The sequence below is a fragment of the Dryobates pubescens genome, chromosome 13, assembly GCF_014839835.1.
Source record: "Dryobates pubescens isolate bDryPub1 chromosome 13, bDryPub1.pri, whole genome shotgun sequence".
Taxonomy (NCBI): Eukaryota; Metazoa; Chordata; class Aves; order Piciformes; family Picidae; genus Dryobates; species Dryobates pubescens.
Window position 1 is genome coordinate 32,151,297 of NC_071624.1, and position 19,343 is coordinate 32,170,639.

At 45.1% G+C, this 19,343-nt stretch overlaps 1 protein-coding gene across 2 annotated transcripts in view; it reads left to right on the forward strand.

Annotated features, from left to right (window-relative positions):
* Positions 1-19,343, forward strand: part of NF1 (neurofibromin 1) — a 91,760-nt gene that overhangs the window by 10,979 nt on the left and 61,438 nt on the right. For both annotated transcript variants that reach the window (XM_054166373.1, XM_054166374.1), the window contains exons 4-21: positions 1,529-1,719; positions 4,486-4,592; positions 4,834-4,901; positions 5,132-5,207; positions 5,703-5,860; positions 6,938-7,111; positions 7,278-7,400; positions 7,711-7,785; positions 8,689-8,820; positions 11,314-11,448; positions 12,012-12,125; positions 13,411-13,490; positions 14,861-14,984; positions 16,467-16,610; positions 17,085-17,331; positions 18,002-18,075; positions 18,187-18,270; positions 18,796-19,236. In XM_054166373.1, coding sequence (XP_054022348.1) covers positions 1,529-1,719; positions 4,486-4,592; positions 4,834-4,901; positions 5,132-5,207; positions 5,703-5,860; positions 6,938-7,111; positions 7,278-7,400; positions 7,711-7,785; positions 8,689-8,820; positions 11,314-11,448; positions 12,012-12,125; positions 13,411-13,490; positions 14,861-14,984; positions 16,467-16,610; positions 17,085-17,331; positions 18,002-18,075; positions 18,187-18,270; positions 18,796-19,236 — 2,547 coding nt within the window. The remainder of the gene's footprint in view (positions 1-1,528; positions 1,720-4,485; positions 4,593-4,833; positions 4,902-5,131; positions 5,208-5,702; positions 5,861-6,937; positions 7,112-7,277; positions 7,401-7,710; positions 7,786-8,688; positions 8,821-11,313; positions 11,449-12,011; positions 12,126-13,410; positions 13,491-14,860; positions 14,985-16,466; positions 16,611-17,084; positions 17,332-18,001; positions 18,076-18,186; positions 18,271-18,795; positions 19,237-19,343) is intronic.

A 19,343-nucleotide genomic window follows, 5' to 3' on the forward strand; every position in this document is an offset into this window, starting at 1 on the left:
GCAGGTGTTTCCTAGATTGCATTAGTTAACCACAGCCAAACTTCCACTGGGAGTCCCGGCCTGAGCTTTCCAGTCGGAGCTGTGCCGGGAGGCAGTCTGCCGTTACCTTGGGGATGTAGCTGGTTGTACAACTTACTGTGCTGAGCTGTGTGATTGCAAAGCCAAACTTCCCTGTGAGCACAGCTTGCAGTGCTTTATTCCTTCCAGGAGAAAGGAGGGGGTTTATTTTTAAAGCTGTGTTCCTGGATGAATGTCATGAAATCACCTCAGCTCTTTGCTGTTCCCCCTGCAAGAGTTTTGGAGGGCTCTTTCTCGGTAAGGTAACGACCTTCTTGCCGTTCGATTTGTCAGGCAGCGTATCTTGTGTCACAGTGCTCAATCAGGCTGAATAATTGTGGATTCTTCTCAGTTCCCTAAAGATCCAGGTAAATACATTTTCCAGAACGATTTTCAGCTTTTACAGCTGAGCTAAAGACCTCTTTTTGTTCTTTTGGTCTCTCTTTGTGTCTTTGCGGTGAATCAAACCCAACCTGGTTTAACTTCAGAAATTAGCGGTCTAAAAACACTCCTGACACACATATCGTCTGAAAGGTGGCGAGGGCTTTTTTCCTGCTGGGTTATGATATTTGAACAGCTAAAACTGCTGAAAAAGTGCTGAATGCTCCTTGCTTTGTCAATTCAAATGGAGGCAAGTTGAGCCAGTATATGTTGAATGAGACTGAGCCAAAGTTCTATACAAAGAGCGTTGTGTTCTGGGCTATCTTCAGGCGGATTTCGTGCTCGCAGTTCTTGCTCAATGTTTCATCAAGTTCTCATGGCAACAGGACTCAGGTCAACTAAGTGGGAGTCTCTGAAACTTCCCAATTCCCTATGGTAAATTCATTGGTAGGATTTTAGAAAGCTTTAATGCAGACCCTTCTGTTAAAGCTTGCTCTTACTAGAGCAAAGTTGCACTTTGAATTCTTCTGTAAATAGTTTCCTTATGTCTCAGGCTGTGCAAACTGGCAAAAATCAGAGTTTTCTTTTGCAGGGAGGTGAAGCCTTTTTTTGACTCAGGGAGAGCAATCTCAGGCAAGAGCCAGAGGAGCACCTCTGCTCTGGGTTCATTTTTTGATATACAGTATTTGCTGCTACCCAAAAGAGAAGTAAGGCTGGGTCTTTGCCCTCTGAGCTTCCACTCAGAGCCGATGTGGTTAATGCTCTGCTGCCCATACTTCACACAGGTCAGCAGGGTGCAGTCATGAAAACAGAAATGGTTTTGACTCCAAAACCTAGTTTGATATTTTGCTGGATGCTTGATGGCCTTGATCAGTTTGGTGCCCTACATGTTTTGGAGACTGAAAATGTGAGGAGGTTTGAACGGTCTGGGCTATTGTTCAGATGGAAAGGAGACTTCGCTGCGTCGACTGCAGGCAGGATTAGAAGTTCAGGTTCAGGTCCTGTGCCTGCTGGTGGCAAATGCTTCATTGTGGTGGTTTTTTGCCCCCCCAAACCTGAACTTCCTGAAATGCTGAGTGTCTCTCTCTAGCAACCCAAGGATACCATGCGACTAGACGAGACCATGCTGGTGAAACAGCTGCTGCCGGAGATCTGCCACTTCATCCACACCTACCGCGAGGGCAACCAGCACGCGGCCGAGCTGCGCAGCTCCGCCTCTGGGGTCCTCTTCTCCCTGAGCTGCAACAACTTCAACGCCGTCTTCAGCCGCATCTCCACCAGGTATGTGTTGGACTTGATGATCCTTGGGGTCTCTTCCAACCTTAGTTACTGTGATACTGTGATACTGTGTTGCTCGGTGGCCTGCCTTGGGCTGTTAGAGCTACTGCGTGCTGCTGTCTGCAGCATCTGCACAAATGGCTGGAACGTGCCCAGAGCAGGGCCACAAGGGTGAGCAGGGGGCTGGAGCTCCCCTCCAATGAGGACAGGCTGAGAGAGTTGGGGCTGTTCAGTCTGGAGAAGAGAAGACTCCCAGGAGACATTATTGTGTCCTTCCAGTATCTAAAGGGGGCCTGCAAGAAAGCTGGGGAGGAACTTTTTAGGGTGTCAGGTAGTGACAGGACTGGGGAGAGTGGATCCAAGCTAGAGGAAGGAAGATTTAGATTAGAACTTAGAAGTTCTTCCCCATGAGGGTGGTGAGACACTGGCACAGGTTGCCCAGGAAGGTGATGGAAGCCTCCTGCCTGGAGGTTTTTAAGGCCAGGTTGGATGTGGCTGTGAGCAACCTGCTGTAGTGTGAGGTGTCCCTGCCCCTGGCAGGGGGGTTGGAACTAGGTGATCCTTGAGGTCCCTTCCAACCCTGACAATTCTGTGGTTCCAGTCTGTCTCATTTCAGGAACGTTCTCTGAAAGCTATTTCACATGATAGCTCTCAAGTGAAACTCCCTCTACCTTTCAAACTTTTCCTTGAGTTTCAGGTTCCAGAATGACCCCATTTCACATCCCTTCTAGGGTATTGCCAGCATGTTTTCTGTGAGCTGCACTTATTGCTTTTTTTTTATCTGCTTTTCTAAGTACAGATGCTGTTGTAGGGTGAAAGTAAAGGTAACTCTGCTGAATAAGTTGAATAAGTTCTTGTGAGGGCAAGGTGCTTTGGGAAAAGAAGGATGCTGAAGGTGATGGGCTGCATCCATTTACTTAAGGATTTAGAAGGCAGAATTTCTGCTTGTCTGCAGCTCAGTTGCAGCCCCAAGCCTCCCTACTTTTTTCTGCTTGAAGGCTTTTATGTTAAAACCATCTTATGCCTGAAGGGGACAGAGCAGCTGAACTGTTTGTTAGTTGTTGGAAAAGACCTTTTTGTCTTCTGAGTTTCACAGCACATCTACTGTAAAAATAACTCTTTCCTGCTGTCCTGAATGATCAAAGCCAGAGGTCCAAAGTTTCCATCTATTCTTTGCTCTTTTTGCCTTGTTCCAGATACTTCTGATGTGTCAGCATTTGCCAGGCCAGTGGACTTGTGCATTAAGCTTTGTATTACTGATATACTTGGATATTTTCTGGGAGTTCTGGAAGTAGCTTAGCTCATATCACACAATGCTACAGCTGGCATCATCCTTGATTGATTAGAAGGGGAGCTTGGGCAGCCTTCCGTGGTCACATAGCGATGAATGTGCCAACTGAATTGAAGCAATGCTGTGTGTATATATATATTCCTTGGTCTGTAAACCCAGTTCCTCCCCAACATTGTGGTGAATCTTTGCATTATAGAGAGAAGTCCAGAATTATTTAGTAGTTTGAAATGTAAAAGCTCTTTTCCAAACCTTTCCAGAGCCTTTAATAACTTGTGTTTCAAGAGCATAGGCTTGGCAGCTGGCATGGAGGATGTGGTTTTTGCTCAGGAGCTCGCTTGTGTTTTGTTGCTTGTGGGGCTGCAGACAATTTCTTCTGCTCCTTTTATAGGAAGGAGTTTTTTTTCAGTTGAAGTTTTTTGACAGTCTTTGAATCTCATCCATGGATCTATATTTGTTTGTGTGTCTGTAGCAAGGTTTAGTTGTCAAGCTCCAAAGCCCTTCTTCCCATCCGTCTGAGCTGCTTTTCCCCCAACCTGTTTCACCTCAGGGTCCTTGTCCAGAAACAGTTAAACATTTGACCAGTTGTTGCTGATCTCCACAGGGGTCAGCTTGCCGACAGTTAGCATTGCTGATCTTTTGACCTGTGCTTCCTGTTGAGGCATATTTCTGGGCCTTCCACAGCAGCTGGGGGATTTTTGGCACGAAAAGCACAGCAGTGGGGACCTTCCCATTCCCAGAGAGGGCTGTTAAGTTTCCCTGGTGTGGAAGAAATGTAGAACTGCTTTTGTGTGTAGTACTAGAAATCACATTCCACGTCTAAAAGACATCTGTAGCTTTGGAACAAGGCATGGCAGCCCTTCATTTGTGGGAACATATGATTTAGCCATTAGTGGCTTAGTATCTGATGAGATGCTTAGCAAATCATCTAATACAAAAGTGTGAAGAGATTGCAGTGTGTTGAAACTGATGTGATTGAGCTTCACCCTCTTACTTCAGGCCAGAAAACAGGGAACTGCCAAAGAGTGGTTACAGCTCACTGCAGTGATACTGAGCCCCATCAGGCACTGCTTTACTCTTGGAAGAATTAGCTGGGGCAAGGCTTGCTGCTAAGGAGCAGTAGTCTGAAGGTGTCCTGGCTCCATGAATTGAACATTTAGCTGAGAAGATGACAAGATTAGTGCTGCAGTGTAGCGGATGTAGGCCAATCTTGGGTGTAAACAGAGCAGCACCAGATGGTGTTGGTGTCTGGTAGGACTCATCATTGATATTTCTAGCCCCATGGAGTAAGACTTAATATTAACTCTTAATCATCATGCAAGATGCAGCTTTCATTTTCTGAACCTGGTTGTCTGAGGAGATTGAATTGAGTGAGACCAGATGATGTTCCCCTGCCAATCAGATGTATGGGATCACAGGACTGTGTTCATACCTGCCTGACATCACCTGATCCACAGTGAGCTTCCTTTGCATGTTTTCAGGTTGCAGGAGCTGACTGTTTGCTCAGAAGATAATGCTGATGTCCATGATATTGAGCTTTTGCAGTACATCAGTGTGGATTGTTCCAAGCTAAAGCGACTCCTGCAAGGTATGGTTTGAAATCTCTGTGTTTGAACACGGCTAGCTAGGAATGACACAGTGCTGCTGATAGCTTCTTGCTGGCTTGTGCTCCAAACAGCCAGAGATTTGCCAAAAATAGTGAAAAATACTGAAGTAGCATAAAGACATTTGTTTCAAAATTGCTTTTCACTTGGAATGTCTTTTCTAATCTGTGTTGCTGTTCAGATCCAGGTTTGTTTTCTAAATGCAGAAATGTTTTACCTTTGCAGAGACTGTATTCAAGTTCAAAGCCCTTAAGAAAGTAGCTCAGTTAGCTGTTATCAACAGTCTTGAAAAGGTAACTATCTGAATATTTTATCTTCTGTTCCATTGCTTATTTGCAGACTTACTCAAACATGGGGATAGTTGCAATTCAGTAATTTACTGTACAATAGAAGTTGGTGAATCCCTGTGCACTCAATGTTTTGCAATTAGAAGGAAATGCAAAATCTCTTTAGATTTGAATGCATAACTCAGAAACAATCCTTTCAAGCTCTGGCATGTAAAGATGTTTTGCATTATCTGCAGGCCTTTTGGAACTGGGTGGAAAACTATCCTGATGAATTCACAAAGCTCTATCAAACCCCACAGACTGATATGGCTGGTAAGGCATAACAACAAAGTGTTCAAAAGCTGCTTTCTCAGACACCCCCCATTTCACCTGCATTCTGTGTCCTCTTGGCTTCTTGTCCAGCCTGCAAACAAGAAACAAATCTCTGTCAGCCTTAGTCAGGGCAGGCAAGGATGTGTTGCTCCCTCTCTTCTCTCCTGCTGCATTTTGTGGTTTGCAGCACAGAGAAATAAAACCCCAAAGATGGTAGCTATTTAAATATGTATTTTGCATCTTTATACAGGAGGAAAACTTAAGGATAGCATCACCTGTATTTGTCTGTAGGCAAAGAGAGGAGAATTTATATTCTTCAGGTCAACCATGCCTTTAACCGGGTCGAGACCATCTTATCCCCGGTAGCATTCCCCTCACGTGTACAACAGAACTTTTCTCTGTGTAGGTGGAGCTGTCTGTGCCCTCTTTAATACCTCTTCTTTACCTTTTCCATCCTGAAAATGAGTATTGAACTTGGGGTTCTGTTTTATGCAGATTGTGCTGAGAAGTTGTTTGACTTAGTGGATGGCTTTGCTGAAAGCACAAAACGTAAGGCAGCAGTCTGGCCGCTGCAAATCATCCTCCTGGTCCTGTGCCCAGAGATAATCCAAGATATAGCAAAGGATGTGGTAGAGGAAACAAAAATGAACAAGGTAAGAGGTGGAAGGTATCTGAATTCTGCTTTTGATTTCCAGAGGGACCCTAGCTGCTGGATTCCTTTGATTCTGAGGTTTTTGTAGTGACTGTTGTCCCTGCTCCCTCTCAGGGAGCTCACAGCCTGGTTCCACGTGTCTCTTTATCCAGCTCCCTCATTTTCCTTAGCCTATCCACTTCCATTCTCAGCTCTACCACCAGGCTGTGCAAATAGTCCACCTACTGCCATCTCCCACAGCCATTGGCCCTGATTCCAGCTGCTTCCAGAGGGAGGCTGTGGCACTGCCTGCAGCTAGAGCCTGGACAGCTGCATGCTCTTGGGGCAGCTCGGTCTGAGCCGATGCATCCTTTGCAGCAAGTGCAGAGGAGGATGTGGCCTTTCTGCAAGTGGACACCATGGCTGAGCTTCCTCAGTGCTGCTGATCTTGCCGGCTTGCCTTTGGGCTGGGAGAGAGCTCTTGCTCTGCCTGTACCAACTACCCCATCTAGCTCAGTCCAGCTTTGATCCAGCACTCAGCCCTTGGCGGTGCTGCTTTGGAGACATCTCCTCAACCACTGTGCACCGGCTGGCTGCAGCCTGCCAGCAGCATGGGGTTCTCACTGAGCATGTGATCTTTCACTCTCAATAATTCATACAGACAGCATGTCCCCAACAGTCTTCTCCCAGAACTTGGAGATGTGAATCCCAGGGTTGTGATCTCTGCTGCCTCTGCCAGCAGCACCAAACCTGGCACTGCTTCTGGCTGGCTGTGTTACTCCATTCTGGGGTGTGTGCTCCGTGCTCCACAGCTGCATTACCTGTGGCAAGTGCTGAACTGGATGTGGCTGCTGGCTAAGGGTGACCAACCATCTCTCTTGTGCCATTCTGATTGCCCTAGCTCATTCAGAATGGATGTCTTACAGACACAGTGTTTCTCCAGAGTGCTGCATCCAGCTGGTTTTTGCAATCCCAGTATCCATGATTTCTGTTCAGAAATTGCAATGTTATTTGACTTTTGATATTGAGGGATCTAAAAATCCCTGATCACAGATTACCATAGTTCTAAATATGACTCTTCCTGATCTGAATTCTGCAGAAACTGTTCCTGGACAATCTCAGGAAGGCTCTTGCAGGCCACGGTGGGAGCAGACAGCTGACCGAAAGTGCTGCTATTGCTTGTGTGAAACTGTGCAAAGCATCTACCTACATCAACTGGGAAGATAACTCTGTCATTTTCCTTCTGGTGCAGTCCATGGTAGTAGATCTTAAGGTAAAAGTCCCTCTTTTCTAATTGCAATGGAGAAATTGGGATTTGAAAGCACTGCAATAAGCTTTGAATTCCTCCTTCATTAACTACTGCAGTGTTTTTCAGTGGCAAGCAGACAAGGGTATGCTTGGAGTCTGATTTATGTATTTGTATTTTTTGCCATGTGTAGAATTTGCTGTTTAATCCAAGCAAACCTTTTTCAAGAGGCAATCAAAATGCAGATGTTGACCTTATGATTGACTGCTTAGTTTCCTGCTTCCGCATAAACCCTCACAATAACCAACACTTCAAGGTGAGAACATTGCTTATGGGTAAGTCGTTCCCCACATGCTATTGATGACCTGTGAGTTATAAAAGATGTGCTAACAGTAGCTGGAAGCTCATAATAAATCCCCCTGTAGAAATATCCCTTAGTAATAAATCCCTGCATGATTTTTATAGGCCTGGTCTTAGCTGATCAGACTTTTCTTGTGTTTAGACTTGACAGCTTTGCTGATTTAATAAAAAGGCTCTGGTATGTTATTCAGTGTGATAAGAGAGATGGCAAAGACAGAGATGTTCCTAAGTGTGCTTTATGTTTTGTTTGTTTGTTTTTACTGTAGATCTGCCTGGCACAGAATTCCCCATCAACATTTCATTATGTGCTGGTAAATTCGCTCCACCGAATAATCACAAATGTGAGTTCTGAAAGTATTTAATCAGCCCAGCAATCTGTGGCTTCTGTTCAGATCAATATCTGCTTAGTAAATACAATTGGAACAGCAGATCAACTCTTCTTGCCTGTGTTCCTGCCACAAGAGTTGCTTACTCATCAGGAAGGAAATACAAATCTTTGTGCACACTGTCCACTAGCTGGATTCCCAGTGGTGCTCCTGTTGGAGGTGGCTGAGTCACCAGCCCTGGGTGTGTTTAAAAGCCTTGCAGGTGTGGTCCCTGGGGATATGGTTTAGTGGTGGACTTGGTAGAGCAGGGTTAGTGGTGGGACTTGATGATCTAGGGAGATCTTAGAGCAGCCTTCCAGTATCTGAAGGGGGCTATGAGAAAGCTGGGAGGGGACTTTTTACAAGGGTTTGTAGGGATAGGATGAGAGGGAATGGATTGAAGCTTGGGGAGGAGAGATTTAAACTGGGTATTAGCAAGAAATTCTGTACAGTGTGGGTGGAGGGAACACTGGAACAGGTTGCCCAGGGAGGCTGTGGGTGCCTCCTTCCTGGAGGTGTTCAAGGCCAGGCTGGATGAGGCCTGGAGCAGCAGAATCTAGTTGAGAGGTGTCCCTGCCCCTGGCACGGGGAGTGGCACTGGGTGATCTTTAAAGTCCCTTCCAACCCAAACCATTCTATGAATCTATGAATCCTAGAGGTCTTTTCCAACCTAAATGATTGTGTGATTCTGTTACAGCTTGTTGATATGTTAGGAGTTTTGTGCTGAGAATGCAGAGCCAGCATATCGATAATGCCACGCAAAACACTCCTGGTTGGTTCTGACACAACTGTTGTAACTCAGATGGGTCTGAAATAAACCCTCAGCTACCTGGTGTGTTAGCAGCTGAGTGCCTGGGTGTTTCTGTGCTTGCCTTGCAGTCGGCACTGGATTGGTGGCCCAAGATTGATGCAGTTTACTGCCACTCCATGGAGCTGCGCAGCATGTTCAGCGAGACCCTGCACAAAGCCATCCAGGGCTGCGGGGCTCACCCAGCCATCCGCATGACTCCGGTAAGGCTTCAGAAGAAGCTCCTCAAACACACACCTCCTGTTTCTCCTGTGTCTCCATTCCATCCCAGCTTTTTTATTCATTAACTTTAGACTGGAAACTAGAGGGGGGAAGAACATTGCAATCCAAAAAAGCAACAGAGAGCCGTGCATGCTCTGTAGCCCTTGCAGGTTCTGCCGTGTTGACCGTTTGTAGTCAGTGAGTGATGTATGTTTCTCGGTTTCCATGCTGCTTTTAAACTGCCAACACTGAAGTATTTCTTCTGTAACTGTCCTCTGTGGCTAACTGTTCATTTTAAGCTTTCTTGCTGTGTGAATAGCTAGGTAATGTGTCCCTTCTTCTTTAGACTGAAAAGCAAAAAGCATTGGTGATGTGAAGGTAACTTCTGAGAACTGCAATGCTTTGACCATGATCGGACTCGGTGTCTCTTCACTTGTCTTGCTCACTTTCTGTTGAGCAAGTTGACTGTTTGGTCTTGGTGACAGCAACAAAGTAAAAGATTTTTCAAGCATTGTGAAGTAAAAAAAAAAAAAGAATTCTTGGTTGTCTTGGACAAAGCTCTGAGCAAGTTCGGATTTGTAGCTCACCAAACTTTGCCATGGAGTTCACGTGCAGCTGCGTTGCCTTTCGTCTGCACTTCCCATTTGTCTCAAGTGAACTCTGTTGGTTGTTTTTGAAGGCCTAAAATGAAAATATTCCTCTTGGGCTTCTCAAATGAAAGCAAATGACCCACGTACCTTTAGCTGAAAGCTACAAGATGTTTAACTTGCTTTTAACTGTATCTATTTTAATCTGTTGAGAAAATAGCAGGGGTATGGGAATGGCAACTCTGACATTGACTGGTGGTGCTTTGTCTTCTGCTTCTTATTTTCTGTTCTTATTGGCTGCTGTCGCTCTCATGGTCAGATGCCAACCAGTCACTGTTTTGCATGGCAGTGGGCCTCTGTTGCTGTAAGTATGACCCCTCGTAACTACCGCAGAAAAGCCTCTCCTTGCTCGGACTTTTCTGTGCATAGTTACCACTGCAGTCACCTCACCTCATCTGCCAGCATGTTTGACCTGAGGGAGCAGCACTGGAGGAGACCTTCAGCTGCTCTTGGCCATTGCAAGGCACTGATCCCCGTCACAGCCCATTGAGCTCCTTCCCTAGAAGGGAAGGCTTTTTGTTGGTTCTGTTCTTTTCTTTCTGCCCCTACTTGTCCATCATGCTCTTCCAGAATTTCCCCTCTCTGGTCCTTTTCTAATTTCCAGCCTAAATTTATGTCTGACTTACCCCCATGTGTTCTTGTTCCAGTGTTGTCTGTTAGCTTCCAACTAGCATTTATCCACTTGATGTATTTGCAGAGAGCAGTTGTGGCCCTGTCTTTGTTTGTTGACAGTCTTTAGTTTGGGTTGTGTGAAGTAAATAAATCACTCCACAGAAACAAATCAGAGTCACAGAATGGCTCAGGTGGGAAGGGACCTCAGAGATCGTCTCCTCCACGGGCAGGGACACCTCTCAACTAGACTCAGCTGCTCAGGGCCTCATCCAGCCTGGCCTTGAACACTCCCAGAGAAGAGGCATCCACCACCTCCCTGGGTTGCCTATTCCAGAGTCTCACCAGCCTCATCTTCCTAAGATCCAGTCTAAATCAGCTTCTTTTGCCATGTGCCTCTTCTCAGAATTCCTTTAACTGTATGGAGCAAACTGAGGCTGAGCACAGAATTAGTTACCTCCAGTCTGGTATCAGTTCCTTGACCAGATGCCTTTTATGTGGTCATACTGTGACCTGGATTCTGTGGTGTGAGCAGCAGAAGTAGAAGATGATATAGTTCACACTGGAGTCCAAATCAGAACACCTTATGTGAGCTCAATACACACCTTAAAACATCCTCCATTTCCCATAAGGAGGTTAACTGCTACAGGAGAGCTTCATTGCTTCTCAGATGAAGCCAGAATGTTAGGGGGTTTTGTATTTTATTTAAGCAATGCTCTTTATATATTGGGAAAACCTAAAGGTTCTCCTTTTCAGAGGCTGTAGAGATGAAAAAGGCATCATCTGGACTGTGATCCTGACAGAAAATCCAGTGAATAGTTTGATTTTTGGGAACAAGGTCCCTGCTCTCTCACGTGTTCAAGCTTACCTGCAAACATTTCTTACTATTTCTTTCTGAGACCAGAGCAAATCCCTGTAAATTCTTTGGGGCTCTTTTATCTATTTTTCTTTTGCTACAACTTGTCTTGAGCAGAAATCTTTTCCTGTGTCCACATGCAGCTCACTTAATTCTTAAGGAGGCTTTAAAGGTAGAATAAAGAGATAGATAGCTTCTGTGTGTGTGACAAGGAATGTTAAAGTAGAAGGCTATGTGACTGTGCTTGAGTGGATTTTATGTACTTTGAAACTTACCATTGAGTTACAAACACTAAAAGCAATACACTGCATAAGATGTTTAATTGTAGCTACTGTGTAGACTGCCTTACTGACAATGACTCTGATTTTTTTTCCTTCCATCAGAGTCTTACATTTAAGGAGAAAATGACAAGCCTTAAATTTAAAGAGAAACCTACTGATTTGGAAACCAGAAGCTACAAGTTCTTGCTGTTGTCCCTGGTGAAGCTGATCCATGCTGATCCAAAGCTTCTGCTGTGTGTAAGTATATGGAATGACAGAATCACAGAATCAGATCGTGCTGTTCATTTCCTGGAGAATTTCCCTGGGAAGCTACTGAATGAATGGAAATGAAAAATATAAACCTGCCTTCTAGGATAATTCCCTCCTCATTCTTTTCTCTGGTGATGAAGCTTCTGTGCTTCCAAAGGAAAAAGCAAAAGAAGCTGCAAGGAATTTTGCAGAACCAGAGTAAGAGAATGAAAGGGAGCACAGAGCTCTGTAACTCTGGAGGAGGAGAGTGGAACAGAACAAGAAGTAAATTAAAGTAAGTGGCATAGGGGAAATTAGTCATGGTTTCAATGACTGGAAAGAGAAATGCAGCCTGAGAGCTTCCATTTTCTCAGGCCTGTTTATTGTTTAACTGAACTTTGACAGAATTAAAACACTTTGATGGTATGCATTTAAAAAAAAGCCTCACTATTCTCTTAAAGATCCAGAAATCCACCTGGATTGGTTACAGGGGCACTGCTGTGAGGGTCAGTAACGTGGTCAGTCATTAAAAAGTGTTACAACTTGAATTTGCTTTCCTCTTTGCTCTTCAGAATCCCAGGAAGCAAGGGCCTGAGACCCAAGGCAGCACGGCTGAGCTGATTACAGGCCTCGTCCAGCTCGTTCCCCAGTCCAGCATGCCAGACATAGCACAGGAAGCCATGGAGGTAAGGGCCACGAGGGGAGTGCACAGACAGATCAGGGCTTTTGGACAAGTATTGGTTAGCTCTGAAGCTCTGTGTTTCAAAGGTTGTTCTTTGCTGATCTTCTTCTAAATGTCTCCTGCACTGCAACTTTTACAGGAGAGGCCTAGAAGAAAATTTCAGAAAGCCATTCCTGCCTGCCTCTTGTATGGCTTGGTCATCCCTGCTGCGATCCAATACAGCCTGACAGCTCCTCTGTTCCAGCTTCTCTTTGTGCATAATGGAACAGAAAGATTGGATTCTTCTTTTTTAACTCCCTGGTGCCAGTTTTACAGCAACAGTTGAATTTTAGTAGTGCAACGAAGGCTTCTTTGTTCAACCTTGCCTCGGCAGGAATTGCCACAAATGGTGCCCAGTATCCTGCTACCCATTCCTAGAGCAAATACCTATTTCTTGATAGCTTAATGGTACAATTTAGGACTATTTCTTGTATAAGAATAATCCTTTTCAGTCTGAAAGTCCCTGGGGAGGTTTCTGTTGGGCAGTAACATCCGTATGGTCATTTGCAGACACGCAGAGATTGAAAAGCTTTGGCCATTATGTAATTTAACGTTCAGTCCTGATTCGGTACTGAGCTTGATCCCTAAATCTACCTGATTAGTGGTTTGACAGCTGCAGATTGGCTTTTCATGTCTGGTTTTGATTAGCAGGTTAGTAAAAAGCTCTGGAGTGCTTGTTGAAGCAGTTTGAAATAAGCACTGAAGTGTTGCTGGAGCATACTGTGGGCTGTATTTCCCCTCGAGTGAACATTTCTTTGCCTGCATATTGAGCAGCCCCAAGGTGATGTAAGAGGAGAGAGTTTTGTTTACTCTAGTTGCTTGATATAATTAGGGATAAACCACTTCAGTCATTTTCTGTTGGTTTGTAGCCTTGGGCCAGTTGAATTTTTGTCAGCAGTTTGTCTGCAGGATGGGTTGCATTCATTATTTTTTTTGCAGCTGGACATTCTAGCAAAGCCAAAACTTACTCTTCAAAAGCATTGTGTCTGTGTGTCTAGGAAGGATTTGTGTGGGAGCAGAAGGTGAAAACCTCTAGGTTTGGATTGCAGAAATGTAATAGAGGCTAAAGTGAAATACTTTTGACAGGTACTAACAATGAACTTTTGTTCTTCTACATGAGATTCTCTTAGTGATTCTTTATGTTGAGTTTAAAGCAGTGCCACTCATCTGTGCTTCCACCCTTTCCTCTGTATAAATGGACTCTGTACATTTCTGCCTTGAGGTGAAACTCTCCTTTGTTTTGTGTTTAGGCCTTGCTAGTTCTTCACCAGTTAGACAGCATTGACTTGTGGAATCCTGATGCACCTATAGAAACCTTCTGGGAAATTAGGTATGGAAGTTAACTCTTGTAAATTGGAGCAGCATCTGGTTTGGTTTGTCTTCTCTTTTGGAAGAGCTGTGAGTGTTTGGGGACAGCTGTGGGACACTGGCATGAATCTGCAGTCAAAAGTGGTTTGTGTGTTCATGAAAACTTCTTCTCTTCCTTATACTACATGAATGTAACAAAAATCTAACATTTTGCTTGCTTAGTGACTCTCTTCAGCCTGATGTTAAGGTGTAGAAATGATAATTAGTTGGAAAAGTTAAGAGACTTTTCCACCTCTTTCAAATGTTTTCTGCCTTTGAAAAGTCTGTTTTATTCTTTTGGGACTGGGGGAGGGTAATGCCAAGCAGCTCTAGAAGCATGGATTTGCTAATCTTGACTCTGGAGCCCTCAGGAAAAGGAGGTAGTAGTTTGTCCTGACCTGTGATCTCTGTTTGTCCTTCCTGTGTATTTAAAGAACCTGAGAAGTTACCTTGCTTTTTGTAACCTCACAGCAGCTGTTGCAGTTGGCATCTTGCAGAATCTTAAGAGAAATGAAATTCCAAAGTAGTCAAAATTACACAGAGCCCTGCCATCCTGTGCTGCTCTGAACATCCTAAAGCAGCAGAGCAGGATCTCTAAGCCCAGAGTTGTAAGAATTGCCTGAGCTAAATCATTTCCAAAAGTCACATTTGGTGATCTGAATTGGTGCTGATGCTTGCAAGGGAACAGCAGGCTAGGAGGAGCACTCTTACCAGCATCAGCAAATTGGCTGTGACTGCTAACTAGCTCAAGGGGCTTGTTATGGGATAGGTCTGGGGCTCAGCCCTGCCTGGCTGGGCAGTAGCAGTAACTGAAACTCATGACTGTAGTTTTTGGTGGTAGAAATGAGTTTGTGGTCTGTTCGGGCTGGGGGAAAGACCCTTTACAATGGACACTAATTTGGACCCTTTGGCAGTTTTAACAGAGAGTGTGAGGCCTGAATGGATATGAAGAAGGAACATCCCTAGATGTGTTCCTTCCAGAACAGAGTTGAGACACGTTGTCAGAGCAGTGTAGGTAATCTTGTACTGCCCCTGTCTGTGCTGTATCTGTTCTGTGGATAAATGGAGGACTTCTGAATGGACAGCCCTGGAGTCTGCTCTTCTAACAAGTACCCAAGCTGCTTGACTTCCTCTAGGGAGCTGAAAGGGCCAGCTGGGCGGTGGGAAGGGTCAGAGGGGAGCTTGGCATTTCAAATGCACACCTATATTCTGTCTCTTACACATCTAAAAGGTGATGGCAGTGTATGTGTAGGACATTCATGCTGTTGCCTACTTCTGTGTGAAATGTAGTCATAGCTTCAGCAGTGTGCTTGCTGGGTTCTAAAGCTAATGCTGGGTTTCATTTTGCTGCAGTTCACAAATGCTTTTTTATATCTGCAAGAAACTCACTAGTCATCAGATGCTCAGCAGTACAGAGATCCTCAAGTGGCTGCGAGAGATTCTCATCTGTAGGAATAAATTTCTTCTGAAAAACAAAGTAAGTAAAGGTTAACATCTGGCTGCAGTCAGTGAAGGTTAAGCCCTGGCTGCTAGGAGCAGAAAATGCACTGCCCTCACTTTTGTCACTCCCTTTATTTACCAGGTTATTTTTAATGACTGCGAGAGGTTTGATAGCTCCACCTACGCTTCTCTTCCTCCTTCCCTGCTGAGAGGTGGTGCTTTGTGAGGCACCCTCCATCAGAATTGTTAACCAAAGTTAGGTTTAGGATTGGTTGATTTTTTTTTTTTTCTATTATTATAATATTTTTTTCACTTGAGCTACACAGATTGCTTTACTTGCCTGGAAAATGTATGTTTTGCAGAAACCTGGTGCCTGGTACCTATTTGCCTAATGCAAAGGGAAATAGTCCACAAGGTGAGAACAAGGGCAAGTTAGTTATGGTAAAATATAAGTCTTCATGGATGAAATCAAAATCTCTTTTTCAATCTCATGTTTGTGTGAGTCCTAGAACCCTGACTTCCTTCTTTCTGACAGTCACAACAGGCTTTTCCCAAGCCAAACACACACTGTGATGCTAAGCTGCTAGAATTAAACCCAGGCTTGCTGTGTTACTTTTTGAATTAAAGATCTGTTAGGAAAAACAGAGGGTTTCTGGGTTTTCTCTCTGACCTGGAAGTAGCTGTGCTAATGTCAGAAGGATGCTGCTATTTGTGCAGTTTGCAGCATGCTTTAAAAGTCCTCTCTTAGCAGGAGGATTTTTACCTGTAAGTGACTTTTCTTTCTCTTCTCCCTTTATCCTTGGTGGCTCTGTCACTGATGGACACTACTTTCTGTCTGTGGTGATGCTCACTAGTAGGCTTTTTCCTGTGGTGTCTCCAGTTTACTGTGTCTGTAAAACAGAATCTCAGGTGCTGCAGCTGAGGACTTGAGGCATTCTGGCTTGCTCTGAATTCAGGGAGACTTTGACATTTGGCCTCTCAGTGGCAGTCGGCTGTCCTTCAAATAGAGACTGTGCTAAATGTCCATCTCCTTCCTCTTCAGAAGTTAGTTACTGTTAAAAATCTGCTTCCTCTTAGTGCTTAGAGGATGTTCATTAATATCAGGATTGGAAACAGATAATTGTTATTAGAGCTCTGTTTCACAAGCCCAGTTCCTGCTTTTCTGATTGAATCTGGAGAATTTAATGTGCACTGCTCCTGAGCTTGGCTTATTTAGGCTTAATTACATCTAAATTAGGATTATATTTATGGTAGTAAGTAAGTAGCCAAGATGCCTATAGGGCTTTCAGGAGGAAAAGGTATCATTTTGTGCTTGCCTAGAGCTGATGGCTTTTGAAGATGACTGCAGATAATGTCTGAAGGGGAGATGTCTAAGCCACCATTAATATGGATACCTTTAGAAAGCCCTGGGAGCACCAGTGTGGAAAACACTGTGGAAATGGCAACAAGTAAATGCTGGAGAGCTTTCTACCTTCCTGAAATCTATCCTAGTTGTTCTTTTTCTTCCCCCTGCTTCCAGCAATCAGACAGGAGTTCCTGCCACTTCCTCTTCCTTTATGATGTCTCTGGAGGTGGAACCAGTCAGATTTCTCTCGACCATGAAGAGATGATCCGCTGTGCTCCAGGAGCTACCCTCAGGAAAGGGAAAGGGAATTCTTCCATGGTGAGTAATAGCTAATAATAATAAGAGGAAAAACTGTGTGCAAGTAGAAATGAAATGATACTTTGAGAGGACTTCCTGAAGAAATGAATAATTTCTGAGGAGGGAAAGACCTCTCTGTCCTACCTAATGTATGCATCTGGTGCTTCAGACTTTAAAAAGTCAAGCTATTTTAAGTTAAAAAGTTGGAGACTATTTTCTCCTAGGCTTGGAGACAGCATCCTCACACATTAGGCTGTTACTATTAAATCTGAAACCTCCTTTTAAAGCATCAGCTGCAGCTTGAATGTGGCCATGAAAGGAGCAGACTCTTAGCCACCGTGTTGGTGCAACAGCACATAAGATCTTGGTCAGGGTTACTCATTCCTGCTGGAGTCAAAGCAGTTTTAGAGGCCATTTGGGCCTAAGGCTGAATTCTAATCACCTTGCCATATTCCTAGGCAATATTAGCAACTGTGGAATTCTCTGTTTCCCAAGGAGAGCACAGCAGGGTGCAGCGGGACACCCATTTGCCGCCAAGCGCAGACTAAGCTGGAGGTTGCCCTGTACATGTTTCTGTGGAGCCCAGACATCGAGGCGGTGCTGGTGGCCATGTCCTGTTTCCGTCACCTCTGCGAGGAGGCAGATATCAGATGTGGAGTTGATGAAGTCTCAGTGCATAACTTTTTGCCAAACTACAACACTTTCATGGAGTTTGCCTCTGTGAGCAATATGATGTCAACAGGTAGGAGTCACCACCCTGCACCACACCTTTCTGCACTCTCCTTGGGGTCTGAGTTCTTTCAACAGGTTGAGAACTTTGATTTGATGTTACTCCAGCTAGCACTGGAACATCTCCCCTGTGAAGAAAGGCTGAGAGACCTGGGGCTACTTAGTCTTGAGAATGCTGAGAGGGCATCTGACCAATGTCTATAAATATCTGAGGGGTGGGAGTCAGAGTGAAGGTGCCAGGCTCTTGTTGGTGGTGCCCAGTGATAGGAGAAGGAACAAGTGGTATGAACCAGAACCCAGGAAGTTCCACCTCGGTGGGAAGAGACAATTCTCCGCTGTGAGGGTGCTGGAGCAGGCTGCCCAGAGAGGCTGTAGAGTCTCCTCCTTTGGAGGTTTTCAAAACCCACCTGTGTGTGTTCCTGTGTGACCTGCCTGGATGATCTCCAGAGGTCCCTTCCAACCCCTAGCATTCTGTGACTGATTCTGTGGGAATTGCCAAGGGGAGTAGGGAGTTTAGGTGACTGAGTTCATGAGGATTCTGAAGTGTAACAAGAAGAATCCTTCTCTAAACACTTGAAGAGGATGTGTTCCTCTGTGAATTCTAATAATGAGGTTCAAAGAGCTCATGTTTGATGCAGATGGGTCTCCAAAACCTTGGTTCAATGTGCTGTGCTCCTTTGCAGGGAGAGCAGCTCTTCAGAAGAGAGTGATGGCCTTGCTGAGGCGCATTGAGCACCCAACTGCAGGCAACACAGAGGTGAGTGTCCCTCTGCATCTCTGTGCTCTCTGCCTGTGTGTTTGTTTGCAAACAGAAAACACTGTTGCTACAAGAAGTTCTGAAGGTAAATCTTGATCTGTCTTGTTTCAGGCCTGGGAGGATACACATGCAAAATGGGAACAAGCTACAAAACTGATCCTTAACTATCCAAAGACCAAAATGGAAGATGGGCAGGTGACTATGAGGGGTTTTTTCCCTTCCCTAGAAATTCAGAATGGATTTACATGGATTTATTTCAGGGAATGGAATTCTAATCTAGAAAATGAGCTTTGCAGACACAATTAAGCTCCATGAAAATGTTCCAGAAAAATACTGGTAATTAGTTGTCCATTGTGCTTAGTAAGAGTCCAAGAAGTAATTTGACTTAAATTGCTGTAAGGGAGAGGGAGGCTGAGCTTAAAAATGGAAAAGAAATTGAAAAGAAGAGCGAAGACTCTGGAGCAGTGCTGAAAGGCCTTCCTCTGAGGTTTCTAAACAAGCTGCTGGTGCAGAGCTGGGGGCTGCCTAGACAAGCCCCTTCAGTCCTCTTCAGCCTCGTGTTCTCAGCTGCTCTGAAAGCAGCACCCTGCTATCACTTTTATCACAGTGAACTAGAAAAGGTGAATCCTAAGCAGCTCCCAAGGCTGGACCTGAGAGTGGCAGGATGTGTCAGAGCTCTGTTTAACCGGAGAGGTTTCATCTTCAGCTGCTCCTTTGCAGGTTACTGAAAGCCTTCACAAGACAATAGTTAAGAGAAGGATGTCCCACGTCAGCGGGGGAGGCTCCATCGACTTGTCTGACACAGACTCCCTTCAGGAGTGGATCAACATGACAGGGTTCCTGTGTGCCCTGGGAGGGGTGTGCCTGCAGCACCGCAGCAACGCAGGGCTGGCGACCTACAGCCCCCCCATGGGCCCGGTCAGCGAGCGCAAGGGCTCCATGATCTCCATGGTGTCCACGGAGGGGAACGCGGAGACCCCTGTCAGCAAGTTCATCGATCGCCTGCTCACCCTCATGGTCTGCAACCACGAGAAAGTGGGCCTGCAGATAAGGACTAACATCAAAGACCTGGTGGGCTTGGAGCTGAGCCCAGCACTGTATCCAATGCTCTTTAACAAGCTGAAGAACACCATCAGCAAGTTTTTTGATTCTCAAGGACAGGTAAAGTCTCTATCTGTTCCCTCGCCAATCTGTGCCTTACTAGGAAGGGTCCTTCCCATAGCTAATGACACTGATAGCTGTTAGTGTTCTGCACAGAGGAGCTGCAG